Source organism: Anoplopoma fimbria, chromosome 17 (assembly GCF_027596085.1).
Source record: "Anoplopoma fimbria isolate UVic2021 breed Golden Eagle Sablefish chromosome 17, Afim_UVic_2022, whole genome shotgun sequence".
Taxonomy (NCBI): domain Eukaryota; kingdom Metazoa; phylum Chordata; class Actinopteri; order Perciformes; family Anoplopomatidae; genus Anoplopoma; species Anoplopoma fimbria.
In genome coordinates this window covers 8,827,463-8,850,357 of record NC_072465.1, presented here as the reverse complement: position 1 = coordinate 8,850,357, position 22,895 = coordinate 8,827,463, and the positions used below count along the sequence as shown (strand labels likewise).

The following is a 22,895-nucleotide window of genomic DNA, read 5'->3' as shown; positions in this document are numbered from 1 at the left end:
CCAATGAAAGTATAAACAACTAATTGTGAGTCCATGTGACTTAAATACACCACCTGATCCATTGTTCAACCAAGAAGAACAAAAGGTATAGGATCATGCTGTGGTTATTTTGTGTCTCTTTGTGGTCATTTTGTGTCTCTTTATGGTCATTTGGTGTCTGTTTTTTAGTCATTTCATGTTTCCATGGAGTCATAGGCATTTTGGGGCCCTGTTGGGTCATTTTTGTCCCCTTTGGTCGTTTGGTGTCTGTTTGTGGCCATATTTATTTCTCTTTGGAGTTGTAGTCATTTTTGTGGTCATTTTTTGTCTCCTCCTAGTTGTTTGGTGTCTGTTTGTGGTTGCCCTGCATCTCTTTGTGGACTTTTACTGTCTCTTTGTAGTCATTTTGTGTCTCATTGTAGTTAGTTTGCAACATTTTCTGTTACCAAATGTCCACCAAATATACACATTCAACCACATTTCTTTGAAAAAGTATAAATTAAAGTGGCCCTATTGTGCTTTTCTACTTTTTCCCTCTCCTTTAGTGTGTTATATATATTTTTGTACATGTAAAAGGTCCGTAGAGTGTAAAACCTGAAGCCACGCCTAAAAGGAGTTACCCTCCCCCTCAGACACACTGCTCCTGAGCTGCCTGAAACGGCTCGATTGAATTCTCTCCTTCACTTCCGTAACTTTATGAGGTCACAATGTAACGGAAGTGACGTAAAACTCCTACCGGCTAGTTTGGCCCGCCCTCAAACAACAAAAGAGAAACAGAGCTGAAGCTCCGGAGGAAGAGTTTTCTGAAATGTGAAACGTTGACCAATCACAACTGAGCGGGCTAGCTGACCAATCAGGGCAGACTTTGCTTTCTGGAGGGAGGAGCAATCGTACAACGGAGCATTTCAGAGAGAGGGTGAGAAGAGGTGCTGCAGGACAGCCAGGATGAGAAAAATAAGGAGGATTATGAGCGTTATCGCATGTAAACATGTTGTAACTGTAACTTGAGATAAAAATATGCACCCGGAAAATAGCATAATAGGGCCTGTTTAAAGAATAGATTATCAAAATCCTAACAAAAGAGTAGAAACACTTTTCAGTTTCTTTGCCAGTACATTTTCACTATATTGAGATGATCTTGCAACAACCAGCAAAATGATGCAAAAAAAGTAATCCTTTTACTCAACCACCCTCCAATAAGGAAGTGACATCTGAAACAGCTAATGTTGAAACTAGAGCAAGGACAAACCCTAGTGGACTTCAGTCTGGCCTCGTCCTCTCTCATGTTACTTAAATCTCTTTGCTTCCCTCTATTATCTCCAATTAAGACCTTTATAAAAAAATTAAAAAATCTACATCAATAAAACCCTCATTTGAAAGACCAGACTGTTTCCTTTGCCTTTCGCTGCAGACAGCAGGATGTTGTGCAGTATTAAGTGTTCTGGAAAAGCTGGAAGTTGCCAGAAGGAAACTCAAGCCTTCACTGAGTGCATTTACTGAGAAGTGTAAAGTCATCCCTGTTTCACTATGATTTGCTATTTTACAACACACTTATCATCGTGGCCCAGCAAGATCTATATATATATATTACACCCGAGGACATTACATAAGGACCGGAAAACTTTCTGTCGTGTTCGCAGGAAATGATTAACAGATTTGGGCCGTCCACTTTTGAATGAGACAAGTATAGATTTAACACTGGGTTCATTTTTAAAAAAGCCAAATCATCCAAAATGTATCCAAATTAATTTTCTACTTGTGACTGATGTAAGTGTCTCTTTCAAACTCAGGTCCTGACTTGCATAACTGCTCGATAACTTTTTGTACTCTCTGATGTTGCTTACAGCCTTTGGCCTTTAGAGGGCAGCACAGTCTCACACAGGTTTGTTCTGGCCCTGTATTCACTGTGTGGAATCTTTTTTTTTTCTTTCTCTTGGTGGTACAGTATGTTTTATTGCAGCATTATAGACGTTACACCATAATTTCCTCGAGTTCATTACCTCCTCTTAACGTGAGGCACCGAGTCACAGAAGATTTACCAATGCTTCCTGCTGTTTTCAGTTACAACAGCTACTTTTTTTTTTGCATCAAAATGAGTTTAAAACTACAGTTTATAAACAGTTTAATCTATTTATTCAGAAACTTGTGGCATCATTATTTATTTTAGATTGTCTTTTTTTTCTTTTGCATTGATGAACATTGCTGCAGTCTGCTCCTTTGGACACGATGTTCCCCAAAAATCAGTGTGTCCCCGTCCCTCCTCCTCCTCTGATGCACAAAATGTGTTATTAATGAATCTTCAGGGCAGGAAGGAGAGGAGATGAGAGGAGAGGAGAGGAGAGGAAAAGAGAGGAGAGAGAGAGAGAGGAGGACTTGGAGCACACAGAGTCTCTCCAGCTGGTAGTTGACCCTTGGTCTCATGTCAGATCCACAGAGGAGGAACCCACCTCTGCTCTCTGAGCATCATGTCACCTTATCCTCATATCCTCATTCATACAGGATGAACAACGTTGTGTACTTTGTATATTGATGTTTTGTCAACAATGTTCCTTTGAAACATACCAATAACACCACATTGAATTACATTTTTAGGAACAACTCCTGTCCTATAGCCCTGTTACATTTTTTACCACCTCATGTATTTAGAGCGACGTGTTACATTGATCGTTTTCATTTTATATGTTTTACTGCCTTGTGTATAAAGAGAAATATGTAATCATTTTCATATTTTTATATATATACCTTTTTTACATTCTCATGTTTATAGAGCAAAGTGTTACTTTGATCATTTTCATATTTTATATATATATATTCTTTTTTTATTATTGAAGTCTCATGTACATTTTTAACTATTAAGTTAATCAATAATACTTAATGTAATTATTAATTTTAAGGCTTTATGAATTGAATTGCGCAGTGGGCCACCCTGCTTTACAACCCTGCTAACATTAATTTGCAATGTGTGTTTTTTGTTCTGTAATTGTTTTGTCATGTGATTAAAAACAGAGATCCTCCGGCTTCCATCCACACAAACACACAGACTGACTTAAACTCATCTGATTTCTTATTTCATGCAGGTTAATTATTTCTCTTGTTCTAATCATTATATGTATCTAATATATGTGAGATTTGATTACGTAAGCGTGGCTTTCATCAGTAGCTCTTCCTGTACGACGACAATCAGGATCTCTTAGTTAAGGAACAGTAAGTGAGTTTTTCTCCTTTATCACTTTCCTCTCAGATCAGATCCCAACTTTCCAAGCCAAACCATAACCTTTGACCTTGACGCGTTGATTCTACTTGACACCTCTTGTCAGATTGGTCGGCCGCTGAGAGAATGCATGCGCTGACTCCTGACCTGCCTTAACCCTGCTCCCCCCGACGATTACCCATCATTCCACTCCACGGTAAACACTGACGGGTCTTCACACCGTCCCGCCATCAGGCCTAGGGGTTTGATCAGTCGCGTGCTTCCTAACCCATCTTGACTTCACTTTGGGGATCTGATCCACGATGCCTGGGGAGATGGACATGAGGAATGTGAAAGAAAAGGTCAGAGGTCAGAAGCAGTGCTGCAGGAAGTCCTCCCTGGATGGGAGCTGTCGCATCACACGTCGGATTAAAGTCAAACTCTGCAGGCCTTGGCGCTGTCATGTGCTCTCCCCCGTGGAGGTAAAACTCCCCGTGACGCCACCATCACATATACAAAGTGTGTCAAATACAATTCTGTATTCCAAGAGTCATTATTTTATTATCCTTGTCTTTTATTTATTGAAGCTCGAGACACCCTTCAAATTCCAAAGTGGATCAAGAGATTAGGGGTTTGGGTTGTTCCATCAGACAAGAATTTCCGTTATGATCCTGGATTGACTGTCTAGGTCACCGGGGCTTCGTATTCAGCCCAAAACACAAGAAATATTATGCAGATAAAAACGTTGCTATATATTGGACCAGTAGAAGTGTAAGAGTGTAATCAGATGTATGACTTTATATGTCTGGGGAATCACCAAAACATCTGAATGTATCAACCTAAATACAAAAATACTAATACATCTAATATTCCTGCAGTATTTCTATCAGCATGTAGCTCTGTTATGGTGTGTTATAATGGGTGCACAGTGACCTGAACTTTGTCCTACCTTCTGTTTGTGAGGGGGTGGGTTGTGGTGGGATGGGCCCTGCTATCAGTTTACTGGAGACTCCAGCCAATCACTGAACTAGGCAGGACCAGAATCTGAGACCGAGCTTTAAAAGTGATTAACGAAGTGACGTTGAGAAGATGAGAGGAGAAGTTCACAGCAGATGACTACAGACCCATCCATCAGACTGTGTCATGCTGCTCTAACACATGTGGCTGCTTGCAACACTTAAACTGTGTAAAGACAACCAGAGACGAATGGGATGGTAACGGATATATTTTGAATTCGGCTTCAAAATAAAAGCATGACACTGCCCAGTACATTTTCAGGATCTTCTTTTTCATACTGTATTTATTTACTTATCTGTTCAGTTGAATTTTCTTTAATGTTGACCTCTTTACCACCGTCTTTACTTGTACATTAAAAAAAGGCTAACAACCTGCAGGAATTTGTGTGAACTTGCAAATTGTTTTTTATTTTTATTATATATATAAATATAAAAAACATTTGGTTCTCTGGGGCCCTGAGTTGGTTAGTTGGGGGAACATGTCTACTATATATATATATATATATATATATATATATATATATATATATATATATATATATATATATATATATTAGTGCTGGGCAACGATTACAATTTTTAATCGCGACTAATCGCATTGTTATGCGCAGAATTCAATAATGAATTCAAAAGTAGTGTATTGCACTTTTATTTTAAAAGTACTGCTATATGAACAAAAGTGCAATAAAATTTCGACTTTCAAAATAATAATAATAATAATAATATAATAATAATAATAATAATAATAATATATATATATATATATATATAGCGTTATATATGTTCAAAATGTTTATGTTTTGCTGAAAAAAACTGTGTTGCCCTTGGCAACAAAATAATAAATATCTTTGTTTAATTATAAAATAACCTATATGAGTTTTAGTTTGAAAGGTCCAACCGGAATTCGCTCGCTCTAAAACGTGATTTTTGCAGCCCGACTGCAAGTAGTGTTTGGGGAGAAAGGGGTTAACAGGTAAGCCAAGCGCTTGGAGGGACGCCGTTACGTTACCCCCCTTACACAAGCAGACCGGCGGCCTCTGCTCGGACTACACAGACACCAACATGCAGCCGGTTCCAGCCCGGAGCTCAGCCACGTTACGGTAACGGTAGAATCAATTACAGTCAATACGGCAGCGAGGCGAGGTCCTGCAGCGAGGCTCGTTTTCTTCCACCGCCACTGGACACCCGAGGATGTACAGGGAGATGAGCAGCGGGAATGGTCAGCGAGCCGGATCGATGCTCCTATCGGTCATAAAGTAGACCCCTCCGCCAGAGCCCCACACACAAAACAGCTGCTTATTGCTTCGCATGAACCCTGGCAGGATTGGGCTCGGGAGTCAGGATGAGAAAACCCAAAGTCAGCCGGATGGGGCTCGCCTTGTGTCTGGGGTGTTTCATTATGGTCCTCCTCTACTTTAACAGCAGCCTGAAGCCAGGTGAGCAGACACTATTTTCTTTATCAAGCTGTGCAACCTCAGACTCTATACCAACTATTGTTTCTATCTAATTTTCTCCTTCTGAAATAAATCAACACAAGATTAATGCCTCAGTAGTGGGCATAGAGAAGGAAGGACCTCCACCAAAAATACAGTCAAGAATGTCAAATATAAAGGTTGATTCCATTAGTTTAAGTCTAAGTTTCCCCATCTCTTCACAACTAAATACAGCGAGGCTAATGAGAAGTTACTGCTGAGATCTGTTTGAGGATGTGAAAACATATGCATTTCACAATACTACACATATCCCGGACAAACTTAAATTCTGAGGATAGTTAAAAAATTGCATTGGCTTTGGCCATTAGAAATAAGTCTCATTATATTATTATATTTCTGTTTTTATTCATGCCATGCACTATCAGGCATAGCAATAATCCGATTCAACTGTGCTTGAATGGACAATGTGTGAGAACTACTGCATTTAAATCCATTCACATCATAATCAAGGGATCCCTGTGTCTCCGTCTCTCTCTGTGTGTCTTATTGAGTCATAGTACAGTACGTTCACTCTCCCTACAGTCACGCCTGTCCTTTCCACACTCCCACCCTGTGAACTGGATTTTCCCCCAAAGATCCACAGATCTTGGTGGGGGAACAATTTCATTACCAAAGTGATTAGTGGAGTGTTTCCTCTGCTACGTGGAGGAAGGCTTGGAGAGGTTGCAGCTGGCAGGCAGCGGGAGTCAGTCGGCCCTCGCTGAGATCTGTTTCCAAACCTCTTCCAGGGTCCCTCTCTCTGCCACATACAATGGCCTCATTCAGACATGCCAAGCTATACCTTTTGCCAAAAAAAAAAAAAAAAAAAAAAAAAGCTCATATAGCCCATACTGTGTGGAGCGTTTTGGGGTTTTTAAAGAGAGAGGTCAGTCAGTGCTGGATATACGTGTGATGTGAGACCAGGGGCCAAGACTGTTTAGTGTTATTAGGAATATATGAAAGACCAGCCTCATGTGGAGGCAGATTCCATCCCATCATATCGCTGAAAAAAGATTTGCTTGAAATGTGCAATTACACCATGAAAGTAAAGTTTTAGAGCAATGTTAAGCATTCAAGGTTAAATGAAAAATCCCTGGGATGGTTGTTCACTGTTTATCAGTCTGTCATGCATTCCAGGATTTATTTTTGCTGACATTTACAGTAACCGGTTAGATGTGCCTCTCTTTTATTGTCCTCCTCTGTTTTAAATGGTCCTTGAACACACTGCTTTCTTTCTGATTTTGGTGGAGAACCATTTAAAGTTTTAGATCACAATTTAACGTTTCTTTATTTAAACTCTATTGTATCTGCTCTGTTTTTATTCAGGCCCTGGCTCACTGGTATCATGGATAAATGGGACACCAATTTAAACGGACACTTTAACAGAACCATCGTTAATGTTATTAGTGGCACCTGTGCTTTTCCTGCGATGACGAGTCAAATGCTGCCTTCGAACGGAGTTGTGTTAACCCGGTCGCAAAATACAGTCCATACAAACGCCACCCCCTTGTGGTATTAACGACACTGGGAGTGGAAATTTCCCGCAATATCACAGTTAAAAAGTTGTGACGTGTTTGGTGAAATTGTCAGAAATGGCAGAACCTAGATTGTTAGCAACAAGAGAATAACGGGGAGTCTTTTGGCGTCCGTGTTGTCATTGCCGAGCAGTAGTACAACTAACTGGTGACCCTAGTGGAGCATTAAGCAGCTAAAGAGCTAGATTTTTCAACGTTCAACACTAACTTTTATAAGTGGTTTGCTAGGCTGGTAACCAGGCATCAGCTTTTTGTTGCCGAAACTGAAAATATGGTTGCCAATTTTAGTCACCCTTTAGTTATTAGATTATTAATGAAAATGTGCAACAAATATTAAAAATGCATTCATTTTGGGGTGCATGATTTACTCCTTGTAGTTCCTTTTTTTTTCATATGTAAATTGATTTAAATTAGTTTCAGATATGCAGCCAGTCTGTCCTATTTACATTTACATCACCTCCACCTCCTCCTCCTCTCTCATGTTCCATCTGGGCTAAAGGTCAAATTGTTTGTTCAAACACTATATAAAGCTGCAAGAGAGCAGCCACATAACAAAGGAATGTGCCGCCAAGTCAGAGTCACACAGTGTCAATTTGTCAGGTCTTTTAATTTGTACTCTTCTTGCACACAGGATTCACAGAGCAAATCTAGATTTAGGATAATTGCATGGTTGGGGAGTGGGGTTTACTGTACATGGCGTGTATGCTGCACTGCCATGGACACCGAGGATGGAAACAGTACTTTTATAGAACAGGAGATATCTCCCACATTGCAAAAATTAACCATTTTTACCATTCATGACATGTTTTTTTTTTTTTTTTGCAAGTGCTAAATCTCAATCAGTCTGACATAATTTCCCTTGTTTCCAATACAGATCGGAGTCATTATCTTGACTCATCATTGATTTTTACAGTGATGCACCCTATTGCGAGAAACGTTCGAGCAAGGATTTTTTGACTTTGTCCCACAAGACATGACTCATTAGGATGAGCATTTCTCCCACTGTGCGGAGTCTTAACTACAAGGGTAGCTGTGTTTTCTCTATAAAAGTTCACTCAGACACAAGGACTGAGGAGGAGGCATGGGCAGCGTGGTCTGGAATGTGGTATGTTTTATTGCTTTGTCAGGACCTTCCCTTGTACAGTACCTCTGGGAATAAAACCCATGGACACTGAGGTAACATTTACAGATGTGAGTTGATGATTATCTGGCAGCTAGTTCTTGCTGTATAATTACAAGCAGAACGTATCGTTTGTTCCTTGGGGCTACTGTACTGGAGAGGTACCCCCACCTCATACCTACCTTGTCTGGGCTTGACTCAAGGCCCTAAACAAGTCTTAAAAACCAGCACTCCAGCGTCATTGGAGAACCTCCAGCGCACTGAACAAGTTAGCTCCAGGCCTCTTAGGAAATAATTCAAACATGGCATCCTAAAGTCTCATGAAGCCTTGAGGACATGACTTTGTTCCAATAAAAACAGAGCAGAACATCCACAGAGGAACATTGTGACCTAATCTTCAGATCTTGCTGTTGCCAGTTGAAAACCAAAATCTGCTGTCAGATCCTCAGCCATCCGGGCGTTATCTTATAACAAGTCAGGATGGCGCTGCTCCTCCAACCCGTTCTCCTTCAGCCAGCTGCATATTCATGACACAGAGCTGCGGGAGCTAAGGATTCTGGCAAGTACCGCAGGGGGTTATTTTTGTTTTCACGGACACCATCTGCTTTCAGAGCCTCAAGTGGTTTGGATTTTCAGGTTTGTTCTTTTACTGTTGATATTGCTCAATAAGATCAACCCAATACAGAATTTAGCTGTTTTACTAAAGTCTATGGGATGACTTGTGGTTCACGCCACAGCAGTCGGTCCACCACTTTGGTCCAGTCTGAAATAGATCTCGACAAATATCACATGCATTGAAATTAGATACAGACACTCAAGTTCCCCAGAGGAGGAATCCTTAAGACTTTGGTGATCCTCTGACTCTTCAGAGTATTCAATTATTCATTAGCAAACAGTTTGCCAGCGTCAAGTAAGAATTTGAGTTCGTCCAATACTTTTGATTCATGACCAAATGCCTGCAAAACTAATGACACTCCAATCAGCCTCAGCTGTATATTTGTTTGTACACAGTTTAGTACAAAGGCAGCTGGCTTCTTTATAAATAACACAGTTTATGTCATCCTCCTTCTGGTAATTCCGAGTTGGAAGAGTTGGAAGTCCCCAAAAATCAGTGCTTATACATTAGATTCGAAAACGAGCAATACACTCTTCCGTATGGTTTCACTTTTTAACTAAATGCTACCAGTACATAACTCATCAAAAAGTGCTAATGACAGCCATTTAAGCGGAGTGACTACAAGGTTAGCAGTGGGGGTAACCTTCTTAGAATAATGGCAGAAGACTCCCAACTCATTGACTCTGACTAAAATGATGTGTTGACAGAGTGTGAATGCATCATAAACTGAGGTGGTCACCATGGTAAACATGAGCATGTTAGCAACGATGTGAGCATTTTAGCATGCTGACGATAGCATTAAGCTCAAAGTACCGCGGTGCCTAAGTACTTTCTCACAGTGCTGTTAAACCCTTTTTTACCCTTTCCCACCAAAATTAGTGCGTGTATGCAAGTTTTTTTTAAACATAGGAAAAAAAACTCTCAGGGGATGGACTCCTTTCCCGTTGCACATCAATGGCCTTTCTGTTTTGTTTATTTCCTGTTGTGTCACGTTCAACTTCACGGTTGGCCAGGCGGGAACAGAACCCGGGTTAGTGCTGCTACGGTGTTTACTCCTTTTTTTTTTTCATATCTGTTACTTATTCAGTCTCTCTTTCAAACCCTCAAAGCAGAGTTGGTGATTGTTGGAACAGTGGAAAGACTTCATATGGCTTCTGTTGAGTATGAATGAACAGTGTTGTCGATGATCAGCGAGGTGAAATCACCATTGTCTGACTTGAGTGTCAATGGCTTTTAGTAGTGCATATTAAAATAATGTTTTGTAAATAAATAGATTATAATAATTGTCCAAATCCCCATTGTGCGTCACATGGCATTGCAGCAGAAAAGGGGCGAAAATAAGCGTGACTGCCCGGGTGTCATGTGTCCATCACTGCTGATCAGAGCTGGAGCCTGTAGATACCCGTGACTACTGCAGAGTCATTTGTCCTGGGGACTGATTGCCAGTTGTAACCTTTCCCACTGAAGACAAAAGCCAGAGGTTGGTCGGTTTTTTTGGTACTGCAGGGAAGGGGCTTTAGTCTTGTTTTTTACTCAAATGATGTAAAACTATGTAAAAAAAAAAAAAAAAAAAAAAAGAAGTAAAGTTCCAAAGACGGACGGGTATTCATGGCACATGATAGGCACTTGAGTTTGGCATGCTATCAACTCTCCAGTTAATTATTAAAACATTGGAAAGGATCCAGTGAGAGCAGAGAAGACTGCTTCCGCTTATCGTACAGCTGCATATGTCAGTTTTATCATCACCGTGTTGGTTTGCAGTAAGATTTTTGCACTTGGCGATCTTTTGGACGCAGGTGGGCCGGAACTTGCAACTGGATACTAAAATTAGCCAACTAACCCTCCCATTGTCTCTGAACAGGTTCCGGAAGACATTTATCTCACATCTGCATGCATTGATCTACGTGTCAATAAACAGACACTACACCACCCGCACGCCTTTGCTTTACACCCTTTACACACACATTTGTGGCCTAAAAGGATCAGGCTTTCCTCTTGTACAGTGCGTCTCTCAGTAAAGCTGCTCTTTGGCAGGAGAGGCCAAGGGGGGGAGGGAGTTTCCCCAGTGGGACCTAAACACAGAGCTCCGTTTATGGCCTTGACAGGAGGGACACACATCAGCCTTTCTATATTTTGCATTTCCGAAGCCCTCGGTTCCGTGCGAACCAGGAGGAATGCTGCAGGGTTTTGGGTCTAGACAAGGTTAAACCACCAGAACTACACCTTCCTTTGAATAGGACGTAGGTGGGGAAGGTGAATCTCCTCAGTGGGGGAATTTGAGCTAACAGCTGAGACAGTGTTTGGTTGGAATAGCATATAGTTGGAGTCCACAGCTTTAGAGGTTGTCTACAAAGGCATTTTCTCTAGTTTTTCCTCTCACTTCTTTACAATGCGCACTGTCCCATTCCATGCTTCGCCCGATATCCAGCTGTTCAGCTTTAACAATTGAATCTGTTAAATTCCCTGGTATTTCCATCTGGCGCATTGTTAAATACTTCATAAGAAAATTGGGGATTATAAATTTCCTCTTTTGCCGAATAATGCCACATGAGCTTGGGGAGTGGAGACACACAATGCACTCTTTCAGCCCAACCAATGTGCCATCTCAGCTTGTTGCTGTTTGTTGCCATGTATTCGTCAGTTCCAAAGAAGTCAGACGTTACCTCTGCTGACTGGGAGGGGCAAAAATGATGGCTTTGGGAGTGGTGGTGTTGGAAATGAGTTCCTGAAATGCTGGTAGTTTCCAAAAGGAAGTGGTAAGTCATAAGGAATTATTTGGCAACTTCATTCACACTGTGAACATCCAGGTCTGGTAACAACAGAATTTCAAATGGTGAAATTGCCATTGCAATTAATTGAATTGCTGCAATTAGTGGCTTTGCTTGTGGGGACAATGTGGATATGTGCAAAGTATGAACTGCTACTCAATAAGGATGCCATGATGAGGACAGTTTATAGATTATATATATTATAATAAACTTGGGACCACCCCAATGTTAGCTATTACACTGGACATTTTCCATGAGAAGATACTCGTCGATAAAGGGCTGTAGTAGTAGTTGTAGTAAAGCGCTTTCTTTGATCTTTAACGTTCGATTGCTGTGTTCCTGGCCTCGACTGTCGAGCTTTTGCTGCAGGCGTGTATTTTCGGCTTCTGAAAAACGCTGCGGCGGGTCTGGCGGAATAACTAGTATCGTTTGGAGTGACTGTGATCGGCTCCGGCTGTCAAGGAATCCAGAGGTGGTGTGCTTGCGGATGACTGTGAGTAGATTACAGGTGTTGAGGACGGTTAAGCTCGTCAGCAGTGACTCAATGAAAACCTTTTTCATAAAACACTCCATGGCAAAGAGTGTCAGGCAAAACAGCCGATGAGCCTGTCGAGCGGGGGTGCGTGCATGTTTAACCAGGCGATCAAAAATAATTGACAAGGAAAAAAATGGTTTCAAGCACACGTCAAGCTCTTACTTTTGGATGAGGAGGAGGGAAAAATGTTGTTTAAGTTCATCGTAAATAAAAAGGCGCTAATATTAACCTTTTTGTCTACATTTGCCATTGTCTCTTCCTACCACATCTACCGGCATCAAAACAGGAAGGCAGTGATTAAGTAGAACAGCCCACTTTCTGCTTGATGTGATTGGCTGCCTGAGCAAAGGGAGACATTGACTGAAAAGTTGAGAATATTTGACCTTTTATGCGTGCCTATAAACCACTTGACAAATGCAGCGTCAGTGTGATCTGGGCCTTAGTCACCATGCTTCCACAGACATGCATGTTTGAATCATGCATTTGAGTCATGTTTAATGACTGAAATAACGGAAATGAGAAAGAACAAAAGCTTAGAGGATTGCAATGATTGTTTTAGGACCAAAAACTGTGCGTGATATTTACCCCAATAGAGCAAAGGTTTGCAGACAGTTATAAGACAGGTGTTGGTGGTCCAACTACCTGAGCCACATTAGTGACCAACCAAGATGATGAGGTAACCCGTCTGCTAACTGCCCATTAGCAAGCTGCAAGCTTGGAGAGCTTAACAGTATTTTTCCTTTTCAGAACATTTTTATTGAATAAAATGGTGTAACGTTCCAAGAAGAGGCCCAGAGAGAAGAGAGTAGCCTGTGTTATTGTGAATGACTAACATTTGTTTGGCTGAATATAGCATGTTAGCAGCTGCTAGCTACATTTGACTAAATGGACCATCATTTACTTAATGAACATCATGCTGTATTGAAGAAGTAGTGTCATTTTCTGAGAGACTTCCATACAATCGGACTTTTTTTGCAACCAGAGAAGTCGCCACATGTTGGTCAGTAGAGAAAATTCAATTTTAAGACGCTTCTGAATTGGCTTCACTCTACAGAACCGGAGCTTGTCGCCTGGTTTAGACACTACGTCAATAAACTTCTGGAACCAAAGAATCGCAGATTATTTTGGCTGTTGGAGTTTCCTGTAACTATACACAAAGTTGTCTACTGTAATGGAGTTATTTTGAGAGGCACTAACTCAGTGTGAAGTTTCACTCATAAGATCTACTTTCTATCCCTCATATTCTCATTTATTTCTCAGTAGTTTGGTCATAAACCACACTTTCAATACTGTACATGTTTCATTGGCTGTCTCCACCGTGAGTGTGTCAGTGGGTTTACAGCTCATAAGCTGCTTGGCACACATGAATGGCCCGATCCCACCTCGGTGTGAAAAGAGGACACACACATACACTCAAACACACACAAACACACACACACACAGACATGGTCACTCAGCTGAGTCTTCCTCTAGGCTCAATATTGAGACAATGCAGCACTCTCTTGTTGTTATTGGGCCACTGAATGAATGCCACTAATTAGCATTAAGTCCTGTGTACTTGTAAATTCAGTTGCATACAGATGACAAATGTTATCACTGCCTCTGCAATTCTGGAACTTAAGGTCTGCATGAAGTGCAGAGTGGATATGGATTATTTAATGAGGCTACTTGAAAGCATTGAAAACATTCTGAAGTTAATGGGACTTTTACAATCAGTTTGAATGATGACACTGCAGAATGACCGTCAGAAGATTTGAGCAATGAGCAGTTAAAACAGATTTTTAGCATGGCCGATTCCCAACTTGCAGCTTCAGGGCTGTGTTTGCAGATATGTTCTTCCGTTGTATAATTTGTGCATTGGTAAGGCATGCTCTGGAACTTGTGTGTGTTTACCGTCTAGGAAGTTTGAACAGAACCAATTGTGTTGTCCGTTCAAGAGTCACGTTGATCGAGGATTGGCTTGGGGTTAATATGACTGGAATTTTCCAGGAAATGTAGTAATATTCTATGTATTGTAAGTTGAAGGACAGAGTTTGGCAATTTCCTGAGTAAGTGTTGCATCACTTCATCATTTTGAAGGGATTGTTTTAGTGAAGATATGAAACCACTGGCAGGGCGTGGAACTTTGAACTTTGTTTAATCAGTGATAACTAGTGAGCTTTTGAGGTGCTGGTAGGCATTTTGTTTCCCCGTTTCCAGTCTTTAAACTAAGTTAAGCTAAATATCTCCTGGCTGTACCATGAGCAGATATAAGACTCGTATCGATCTTCATATCTAACTCTTGGTCAGGAGGCAAATGAGTGTAAATCCCAAATTATTCCTTGCAATATAAATTGATACAAAGAAGTAAATTATTCTCCATTCAGTTCTGCTGTGTGGCAGCAAACATAATTTCACAACCCTTTGTGACTTGGAAAGCAATTTAAAAACGGTTAGTAGATGCCAACCTTTCGGAGAGGTCACATCACAATTTTTATTAAAATTGAAGGTGAACCTAAGGTTTGAGCTGGAGTGAAGTCTCCACTGCATTCTATTACAGTCCCGCATCACCCTGTGTTTGTCAAATGAACTTCTAGGATCAGGAAGTGAAGTGCTCAAAAGCACTGTAGCAGATTCATTCTGTGGGAATAAGAAACCAATACAATTCTCTGTTAGATGTTTTATTCTCGTTTTGCTGCAGTTTGCTCTCATGTTTCTACTGTTTTATATTAACTCATTTCCAGTATTAAAGTAGGACACCACACAATATCTATCTTTCCATCTTTCCATCTATCGAGTCTATATTGCCTATAGACTCGATAGATGGATGTGTTGTCCTTCAAAAAGAACAGAGGTTGTGGTCAAATTGAAATTATGTTATTTGGATTTAAAATATGAGCTGCGTTTAATGTGGAAAAAAAGGAGCATAGTCAGTCTTGACATTTGACCCAGTCGGGTTTATAATGAATAGGTGTCAAACCTACAGTGGCTGTAAGATATTAAATATAGACTTTTGGTAAAGTATAACCGTAAGAAGACTCAAGTCTTTTCTTTGATTTTCTTTTCATCTTTAAAAACAATATTTTGTGTGATAGTCAATGTAGCCGTTATTTGCTTATTTGTATTTTCATCCATTTTCTTGTCTTCAAACTTTTCTTCTAAACTTTAATTTGTGTTTTTCTTTTTAGTGGACCGCATTAAGTTAAATATACAGCAAGTGCTGCTTTTTCATTACGCACTATTATGGGTCATTTCACCATGTTTAGTCTAACTGTTGCTTTAACGTAACATGAATTCGCTTTGGAAGCTCTTTCAGTCCGATTTCATGACAGATGTGTTCTGGTTCCTCAGCCTCGGAGCCGGTCGGTGACAGAAGCAGTGGGCAGAAGTCGAGGAGGAGCCCTCTACAGACGCTTTATGATGGCGACCAGGTCAGTCCTCTCTAACCACAAACAGTCTGCAGTACAACTCCTTATTAAGCCCAGGACTTAAATCATTCTGATAGTGATACCATGTGCAGCCGAACTTGCTAATGCTGAAGGAAGCTGGAGCCATATGAGTGAACTTTGATTTAAATATAAAATATGTCTCTACTATAGTCCAGGATGCACGTGCAGCACCGGGTAGAAAATATGTTCATACAGTGTCATGTTAGCTTCACTTTGGCCCTGTTATGACAAAGCGCGTTTTAGCAATTGTTTTCAATGAGAGTGAAGCATTTTGTGCGCTGCTGTTGCCTTGCTGAACTCGCCACGCGGTTTTGAGCTCTATGCGCGCTGAACATCTCAAGTTGAAAAAATTCAACTCTGTGCGAAAGTTGCCCGACGTTATTAACGTTTTTTCTTATTGTGGTGACTTTAACTATAAGATAGTGTAGAGTTCATTGTTTGTGTTAAGCCTACGTTAGCACTCATTCAGTAGTTACCTAGCAACAATTAAAAAAAAATAATAATAAAAAAATAAGACAGCATACTGCAAGAAATTATCTTTCTGTTTGGGCAACATAGCAGTGCGGCGTTTTCCACGTGGTAATCTTCTACATGTCTACTTTAAAATGTCTGTCCAGGTCACTGTGTGTGGGATTAGCTCTACCTCCATGTATAAACCTGAGTAGGAGTAAGCAGGGATATGTAAGAAGAATAAATCCATCACTCTCAGCCATCAGCATCTTAAATCAAATCAAATGAAATCCATCTGTTTTCCACCAGCCCTTATAAACCCATCTCAGATTATCTTTAAGCAAACTATCTCCTCCTCTGTGTAACTAAGTGGCTATTAAACAAATCTTTGGGACGTCTTTATCCTTGGGATGTTTACAATGTCGAGTACAGTTGCTCTGATTCATCCGGCAGAAAAAAAGGTCAGACATCTTTGTTGAATTCCACTGCTGACATTCATTGAGGACGATTTAATGGTTTGAAGCGGCACTGTCTGACTTTAGACAGTTAAGAGCTGTGTAGTTTAAGAGCTGCATTTGATGAGAGCAAGAGAAGCATTTTATTTTCATGTATAGATAACTTACAGTGTCATAAAAAACAATGACAAGAGGAGTTGTTTGTCTACTGTGGGAGCATAAAGAATGGATTACCAAGTGACCTCAGTATTGTGCAGTACAGCAAAGCGTACAGTGCAAGTTTCTGTAAGCTATGAGAGGGATGCTGGTGATATCTGACTAACTGCCCTTAGGCGCCCTTGGCCTTGTTTTGCTGATTTGTACTGTCCTATAGTACGTCTAACATCTGTGAAGGAGTTGATAGGGTTGTTTATCAAAAAAGAATGAGGGACATTGTGGTGTTGCCAGATTACTTAACTATCAGACTATCAGGGAGAGAGGAAAAAGATTTGACTGAAGGGGCAGAGGCAAGAACGTTGGAAGGAGGTGTGGTTTTATTTGTCTAATCGCTCTTCTTGTGCAGAACAACTTAATACAAGCCGCCTTTTTAGAAGTCTGATCAGCCGCCATCGTGTTCATTCAGTACATGCACATCTATCATGAGTTAGCAGAGACAGAAAACGGGAAATTACATGGGAATTTGCACATTTGTAACTCCTAAAAATCTGAACATCCACAAATGTTTTGAGTTGCACAAAATTAGCTTTTGAAAATGAAAGGGTTTAGAGATGTTCCCTGACAAACGCCCCTGGGTGGAGCTCCAAATAGTCTCTTTAGCCCTCCATCTGTAAACCCACAGAGCACAGTGCTGCAAGGCTCTGCAACAGCTGCTCCCAGTTAAATCTCCCCGTGAGGAGGAGGAAGGTGCACACGCCAGAAAACATACCAGCAGGCATCATTTACTTTTTAATTGCTTGTGATATTTTCTCTGTTACTTTCCACTTAAACGATTCCCCCCCAAACGGGAGGAAGGTGCCAAGCTGTCAGGATGGGAAAACATGCAGGGGAATTTGTATTAATGCAAGATCAATTTGTGTATTTACATATGTAAACACAGTATGGGAAAACTTTGTGCTCCTATACTCACGGCTGTTGCATTTTTTTCTGATTTGCAACAGGAGATTTAGTGAACAAAATAAATTCAGCTCCATTGAAGATGTTTGTATTATTGAATTCATCTTTTGGCCAGTTATCAATGATTTTAATGAATGAAAAAATTGGACTGGCTTCTTTAGGAACCCCAAGCTAATTAAAACATATTTTGTTTCATTTAAAAAAATACATACTTTTTTAAACTCTCAATAGGTATCCCCTTTAGATTCCAATCTTGCATCTCAGTCGCTTCACTGATATTGAATTTTAAGATGCATTCATTTATTTTTGACTACTTTGGGACAGCGGAACAAGTTGTAGATAAAAAAGTGACCGTGGTATCACCTTATAATCTTATTTGTTATGTCAGCAAACAACAGGAAGCAACATTAGCATTCGTTATTTGGAGTCATTTTGCAGGCCACCTGTTGAAATTAAGTCCAATAGCCACTCTTCTGTTAGCTTTCACTCCTTAAAATAAAATATTTGGCTGTTAAATGCTCCTTTCTGTTCACTAGCCAGTGACTTTGTCTGTTTGCTGTTTGCTGCTGGGCTGGTGGTGTACAGTGGATTTATTACAGCTGCTGCAGCTGAAAACAATGTTGATTAGACAAAAATTTAACAAATTCTAAATTTTGAGACACAAAACCAAAACAATCCAATAAACTGCCACCTTTGTGAACCAAACAAAGTTTTATCCTACGATAACATTCTACCTGATTTTTTTTATTTATTTACACTGCTTTCAAAGAAACTCGCACAGATCATATTCCAGGATGAACAGAACATATGGCTTTTGTTTCCTAGGGAATCATGGCTCAAGTGCAGCTTATCGCTACATTTGACCCATGTGCATGTGCTCAGCATTCTTAAGAAGACTTTGGCATTCTCTTTGAATGGCATGTTTGTCTTGTGGTGCATCCTGGAGGCTATTTTAATATCCTTGGAAAAATCATCCCGAATCACGCATATTGCTCACATGAAGGGATTAAAGTCCCAGAGTGTTGTAGACATATAGTCCACAACCGTCTGCTTGAGAGAGGGGTCAGTGTTGGCGCTACAGTCTTTGGCCAGTCCTGGTGTATCCTTGATGATCCAATGTCTGCCAGTAAACACAGAGCCACACATAGTGTCAAGCACCGAGTCAAACTGAGGGACTCAGGGCTCCGACCGCTGCAGTGGTGAGCCAGGCTGAGTAAATGAAAGGAGTAAATAAGGCGTTTGTGCCACGAGGAGGCCAAGCTGAACTGGCTGACCCTTTATTTTTTCGAGGCAGTATGCGGATGTCAGGGGATGAACCGTGATTAAGACCTCCAGAAGACAATCTGTAAATATAATTACTCAGGGAACTTAGTAAGTTCTTAGCCATATGCAGGGTATCTGCTCCACTTGGCTAACTTTTAAAGGCTGACTTAAATTACATTAGCTTTTTCTTTTCTCACAAATGTTTCAATTCCACATATTGTCTGTTTACACATCTTGGGGAGTGTTACTGCATATGTGAACACAAGTTGTATAAAGCATTTAGTGTCTCCAGGGGGAGCTGTGTGAGGTCTGGTTAATTGCCTTAAGTGATGTCAGTGCCCAAGGACACATCGAAGCCGGGTATCGAACCACCACCCTCTGATTGGAGAACTACCTTACTCTCCACTACGCTAGCCGCCCCAAGTGATGTCACTTGAGTCAGCTTCAGCCGGATAAATAAGCTATGATGGGGGGGTGGTGAGTTTCCGAGACCTCTGTAGAATGCTCCTCATCTCTGCTTGAAGTTAGCCGCTCCAGCTTACATTAGCCGCTACTAGCATAACCGCTAGCATCTCCGACAGGACAGTTGAGTTGCGTTGTGGTTAATGTAGGCCACATGTTTTTAAGGAAGAATAAAATGTGGAATTAAAAAGACAATGCTGTGTAATGCTAAATGGGTGTGGCACTGTTAAGAGATGTTATTTGCTTGCCAGACTACAACTCCCTGTGTTCCAGCCTGAGATATACTCCAAGTCTGTATATTAGAAGACTCTGATTTTTCCGATCGCCATCTTGGTTGCTTGCAACCTATGAACAGAAGTGACCATAATTGGACGCAGAGGAGTGATGTATAGAAGCCGTAAACGGCTCTGGTAGCGGCAGCAAACTGTCAATCACACGGTAGCCACGCCTTAAGCATACCCTGCTTTATGGTGTATTTGACTCTAAATGGACCATCATTTACTAAATGAACATCATGCTGGATTGAAGAAGACTTGAAACTAGAGATTGAGACCATAAACTCATGTTTACAATGTTTACTGAGGGAATAAATCAAGTAAGAAGTAGGTGCATTTTCTCATAGAATTCTATACAATCTGACTTCTTCTAGCAACCAGAGGAGTCGCCCCCTGCTGTTCAGTAGAGAGTATGCAAGTTTTAAGACCCTTCCACATTGGCTTCACTTTTCAGATAGGAGGTTGCAGCCTTGATATTCTGTGGTTGAACTGAAAAGAACATCAGCTTCACTCACATTAGCAACAGTGTTATTGTTGTGTATTATTGCTGTGTTTTTGGTTATTATAGTCTCACACTGTAAATGATAACGTAGAGAGTACAACATTATGAGTTGAAGTTGAATCGAGCGACAATTTGAATCGAGCGACAATTTTCTTTAAAAGTAGACAAGTGATTTAGTTTTTCTGACTGATGGATAGTTCTTCCATCGTATTTAATTATTTTTCTCCTTTTCCCTGTAGGTGGAGTCACCAGTACAGGCGATCCATCAGGGTCGACGGGAGGTGTTAGAAGAAGCCTGCCGCTCCTACACCCGAAAACGCAGAGTCCTCATCCCGGAGGACCTGAAGCACGTCATCGTGGACGACCAGCATGGCTTGCTGTACTGCTACGTGCCCAAAGTGGCCTGCACCAACTGGAAGAGGGTGCTCATGGTTCTGACGGGCGTCGCCGGGTCCCTCCGAGACCCACTGGCGATCCCAGCCAACGAGGCCCACATCCCGGGGAACCTGCGCACCCTGTCGGAGTACTCCACCTCACAGATCAACCAGCGCCTGCGCTCATACCTGAAGTTCGTATTCGTGCGTGAGCCCTTCGAGCGGCTGGTGTCTGCATACCGCAACAAATTCACACGGAGCTACAACACCGCCTTTCATAAACGATACGGCACAAAGATTGTGCGGCGGCACAGGCCGGATCCACAGCCGGAAGCTATGGAGAGAGGGAACGACGTCTCCTTCGAGGAGTTTGTGTATTACCTTGTGGACCCAGCGACCCAGCATGAGGAGCCCTTCAACGAGCACTGGGAGCGGGTGCACTCGCTGTGCCACCCCTGCCTCATCCACTACGACGTGGTGGGTAAGTACGAGACGCTGGAGCAGGACTCCCGCTACGTGCTACAGCTGGCCGGGGTTGAGGACCAGGTCAGCTTCCCCGCCTCATCCAAGAGCACCAGGACTACAGGAGAAATGGCGGCCCAGTTCTTCCACAATATCAGCCCCTTCTACCAGAAGAAGCTGTACAACCTCTATCGCATGGACTTCCTGCTCTTCAACTACTCAATACCAGCCTACCTGAAGTTTAGCTGAGGCTGGGACATTTCTCATCCATGGATTAGACTTGAACACGTGGAGCTTGGACTTTTTAAAGTACAGTTTTGAGATGTTTTTCTCTGTGCTTGCCTTATTACGGACTGACTTTTACAGACTGAAAATCTTCTGCAGAAGATAAAAACAGGAGAGGACGTTTAATCACAAGATGACGCTTGTTGCCTAAATAAGGCAAATCATATTTTACTGTATATTTTGATCCAGCAGATGTTGGTCACTGCCTTTTGAAAGTGTGAAATACCGTTCAACTTTTGGTTTAATTTAATTTTGGAATCTGCTGTTCCAAAAGTGTAATTTACACGACAAATGTAATCTGCAGTAGCTCATTGAAGGTATTAAAATCGTCTTCAGACAGTGAATGTCTCCAAACGTACGTGCCTCTGATCGTGGGCCTTATTTTCAACAACTTTTTTAAACTGTGACTATGTTTCTTTTTTTGTGCTGTAGGAAGAGATTTTTGTGTAACAATGACATTGTTTTTATTTATTGTGTTATTGCTGACTCCGCGAAGTCCGACAAACCAAAATAGATATATACTTTCTCACAATTTCACAAAATCAAATAAATGCATTTCAGCAAGAGTTTGTTTATTGGTTTGAATGGACTGGATATAACTCAGCAATCCTGATTCTTGACACTCTGCTGTACAGATATCCTTCAAAATACAGCAATCATAACTTACATGTCAGTCTTTTATTTCAATGACAAATCATGGCTGCAAAGATGTCCTCTAGAAGTTTTAACAAATATGATAGCCAGTTCCAGTTATTCTTGATGTCGCTGTGAAAATATAATTATTGCTATCTTTGGAATGCTATTTTCAGATCAGAAAAGGCAAGATTCTTTTCTAAAAGTGCATATTAAACCATGGAAAATGCCCTGTACAAATGAATGCATACTCAATAATTTGTTCACAAATATAGCACAAAGAAACATCTGTATTGTCAATAACTGTAACACATACCAAAATGGAGGCAGTTGATACAACAGGTTATATTTAGTGGCACTGTGCTGCACAAAAAATAACACCAGTAGATATTTGGCAACACCAAACTTAGAGTTCAGAAGAACACGAGAGAAATGAAGGCTTTATCATGGTCTAAAGGCACAAACCTACATAAAATAAACGAGATAAAATGTAACATTCATCAAGACGGTGCAGCATCCGATTTGTGTTAATATATATTTACACTCAGTTATATATAATTATTGCCTTAATACATTCATCTGCCTTCTAACATTAGGAGCTGACAATAGGTGTACAGATGTGTCAACAGTTAACAGCACAGTGGTTCTACGGTATTCCCCCTTATATCCATTTGAGATGGGTTTCTACAGAGCCAAAGCTGTGTGGTATTGGGACCAGTGCAACTCCTGGGATCAGTAGAACTACAGACCGCAGTGAGCTGTGTGACTGCAGAATAAGTCCATACTTTCCTCATCTGATTCTTTCTATTTTGAGCCACATTGTTTCCACTTCTGTTTTTGCATTCCCTTATCTACAGTACGCTGTTAGATTTGTTCCTCAATCATGAGCATGAAGGGATATTCTGAGCATAGAAAACATTTCTTTTTTTCAAACACAATTTGTATTTTGCAGAGAAATTATT

The 22,895-nt window shown here is 40.9% G+C and overlaps 1 protein-coding gene across 1 annotated transcript; it reads left to right on the top strand.

The window, feature by feature from the left end:
* The first annotated feature begins 5,171 nt into the window (after window positions 1-5,171).
* On the top strand, window positions 5,172-22,895 carry si:ch211-236h17.3 (carbohydrate sulfotransferase 11). The gene is made up of 3 exons (XM_054617293.1): window positions 5,172-5,621; window positions 15,562-15,641; window positions 20,419-22,895. Exons 1-3 carry the CDS (start codon window positions 5,528-5,530, stop codon window positions 21,262-21,264), a joined length of 1,020 nt encoding a protein of 339 aa, XP_054473268.1. The 5' UTR covers window positions 5,172-5,527; the 3' UTR covers window positions 21,265-22,895.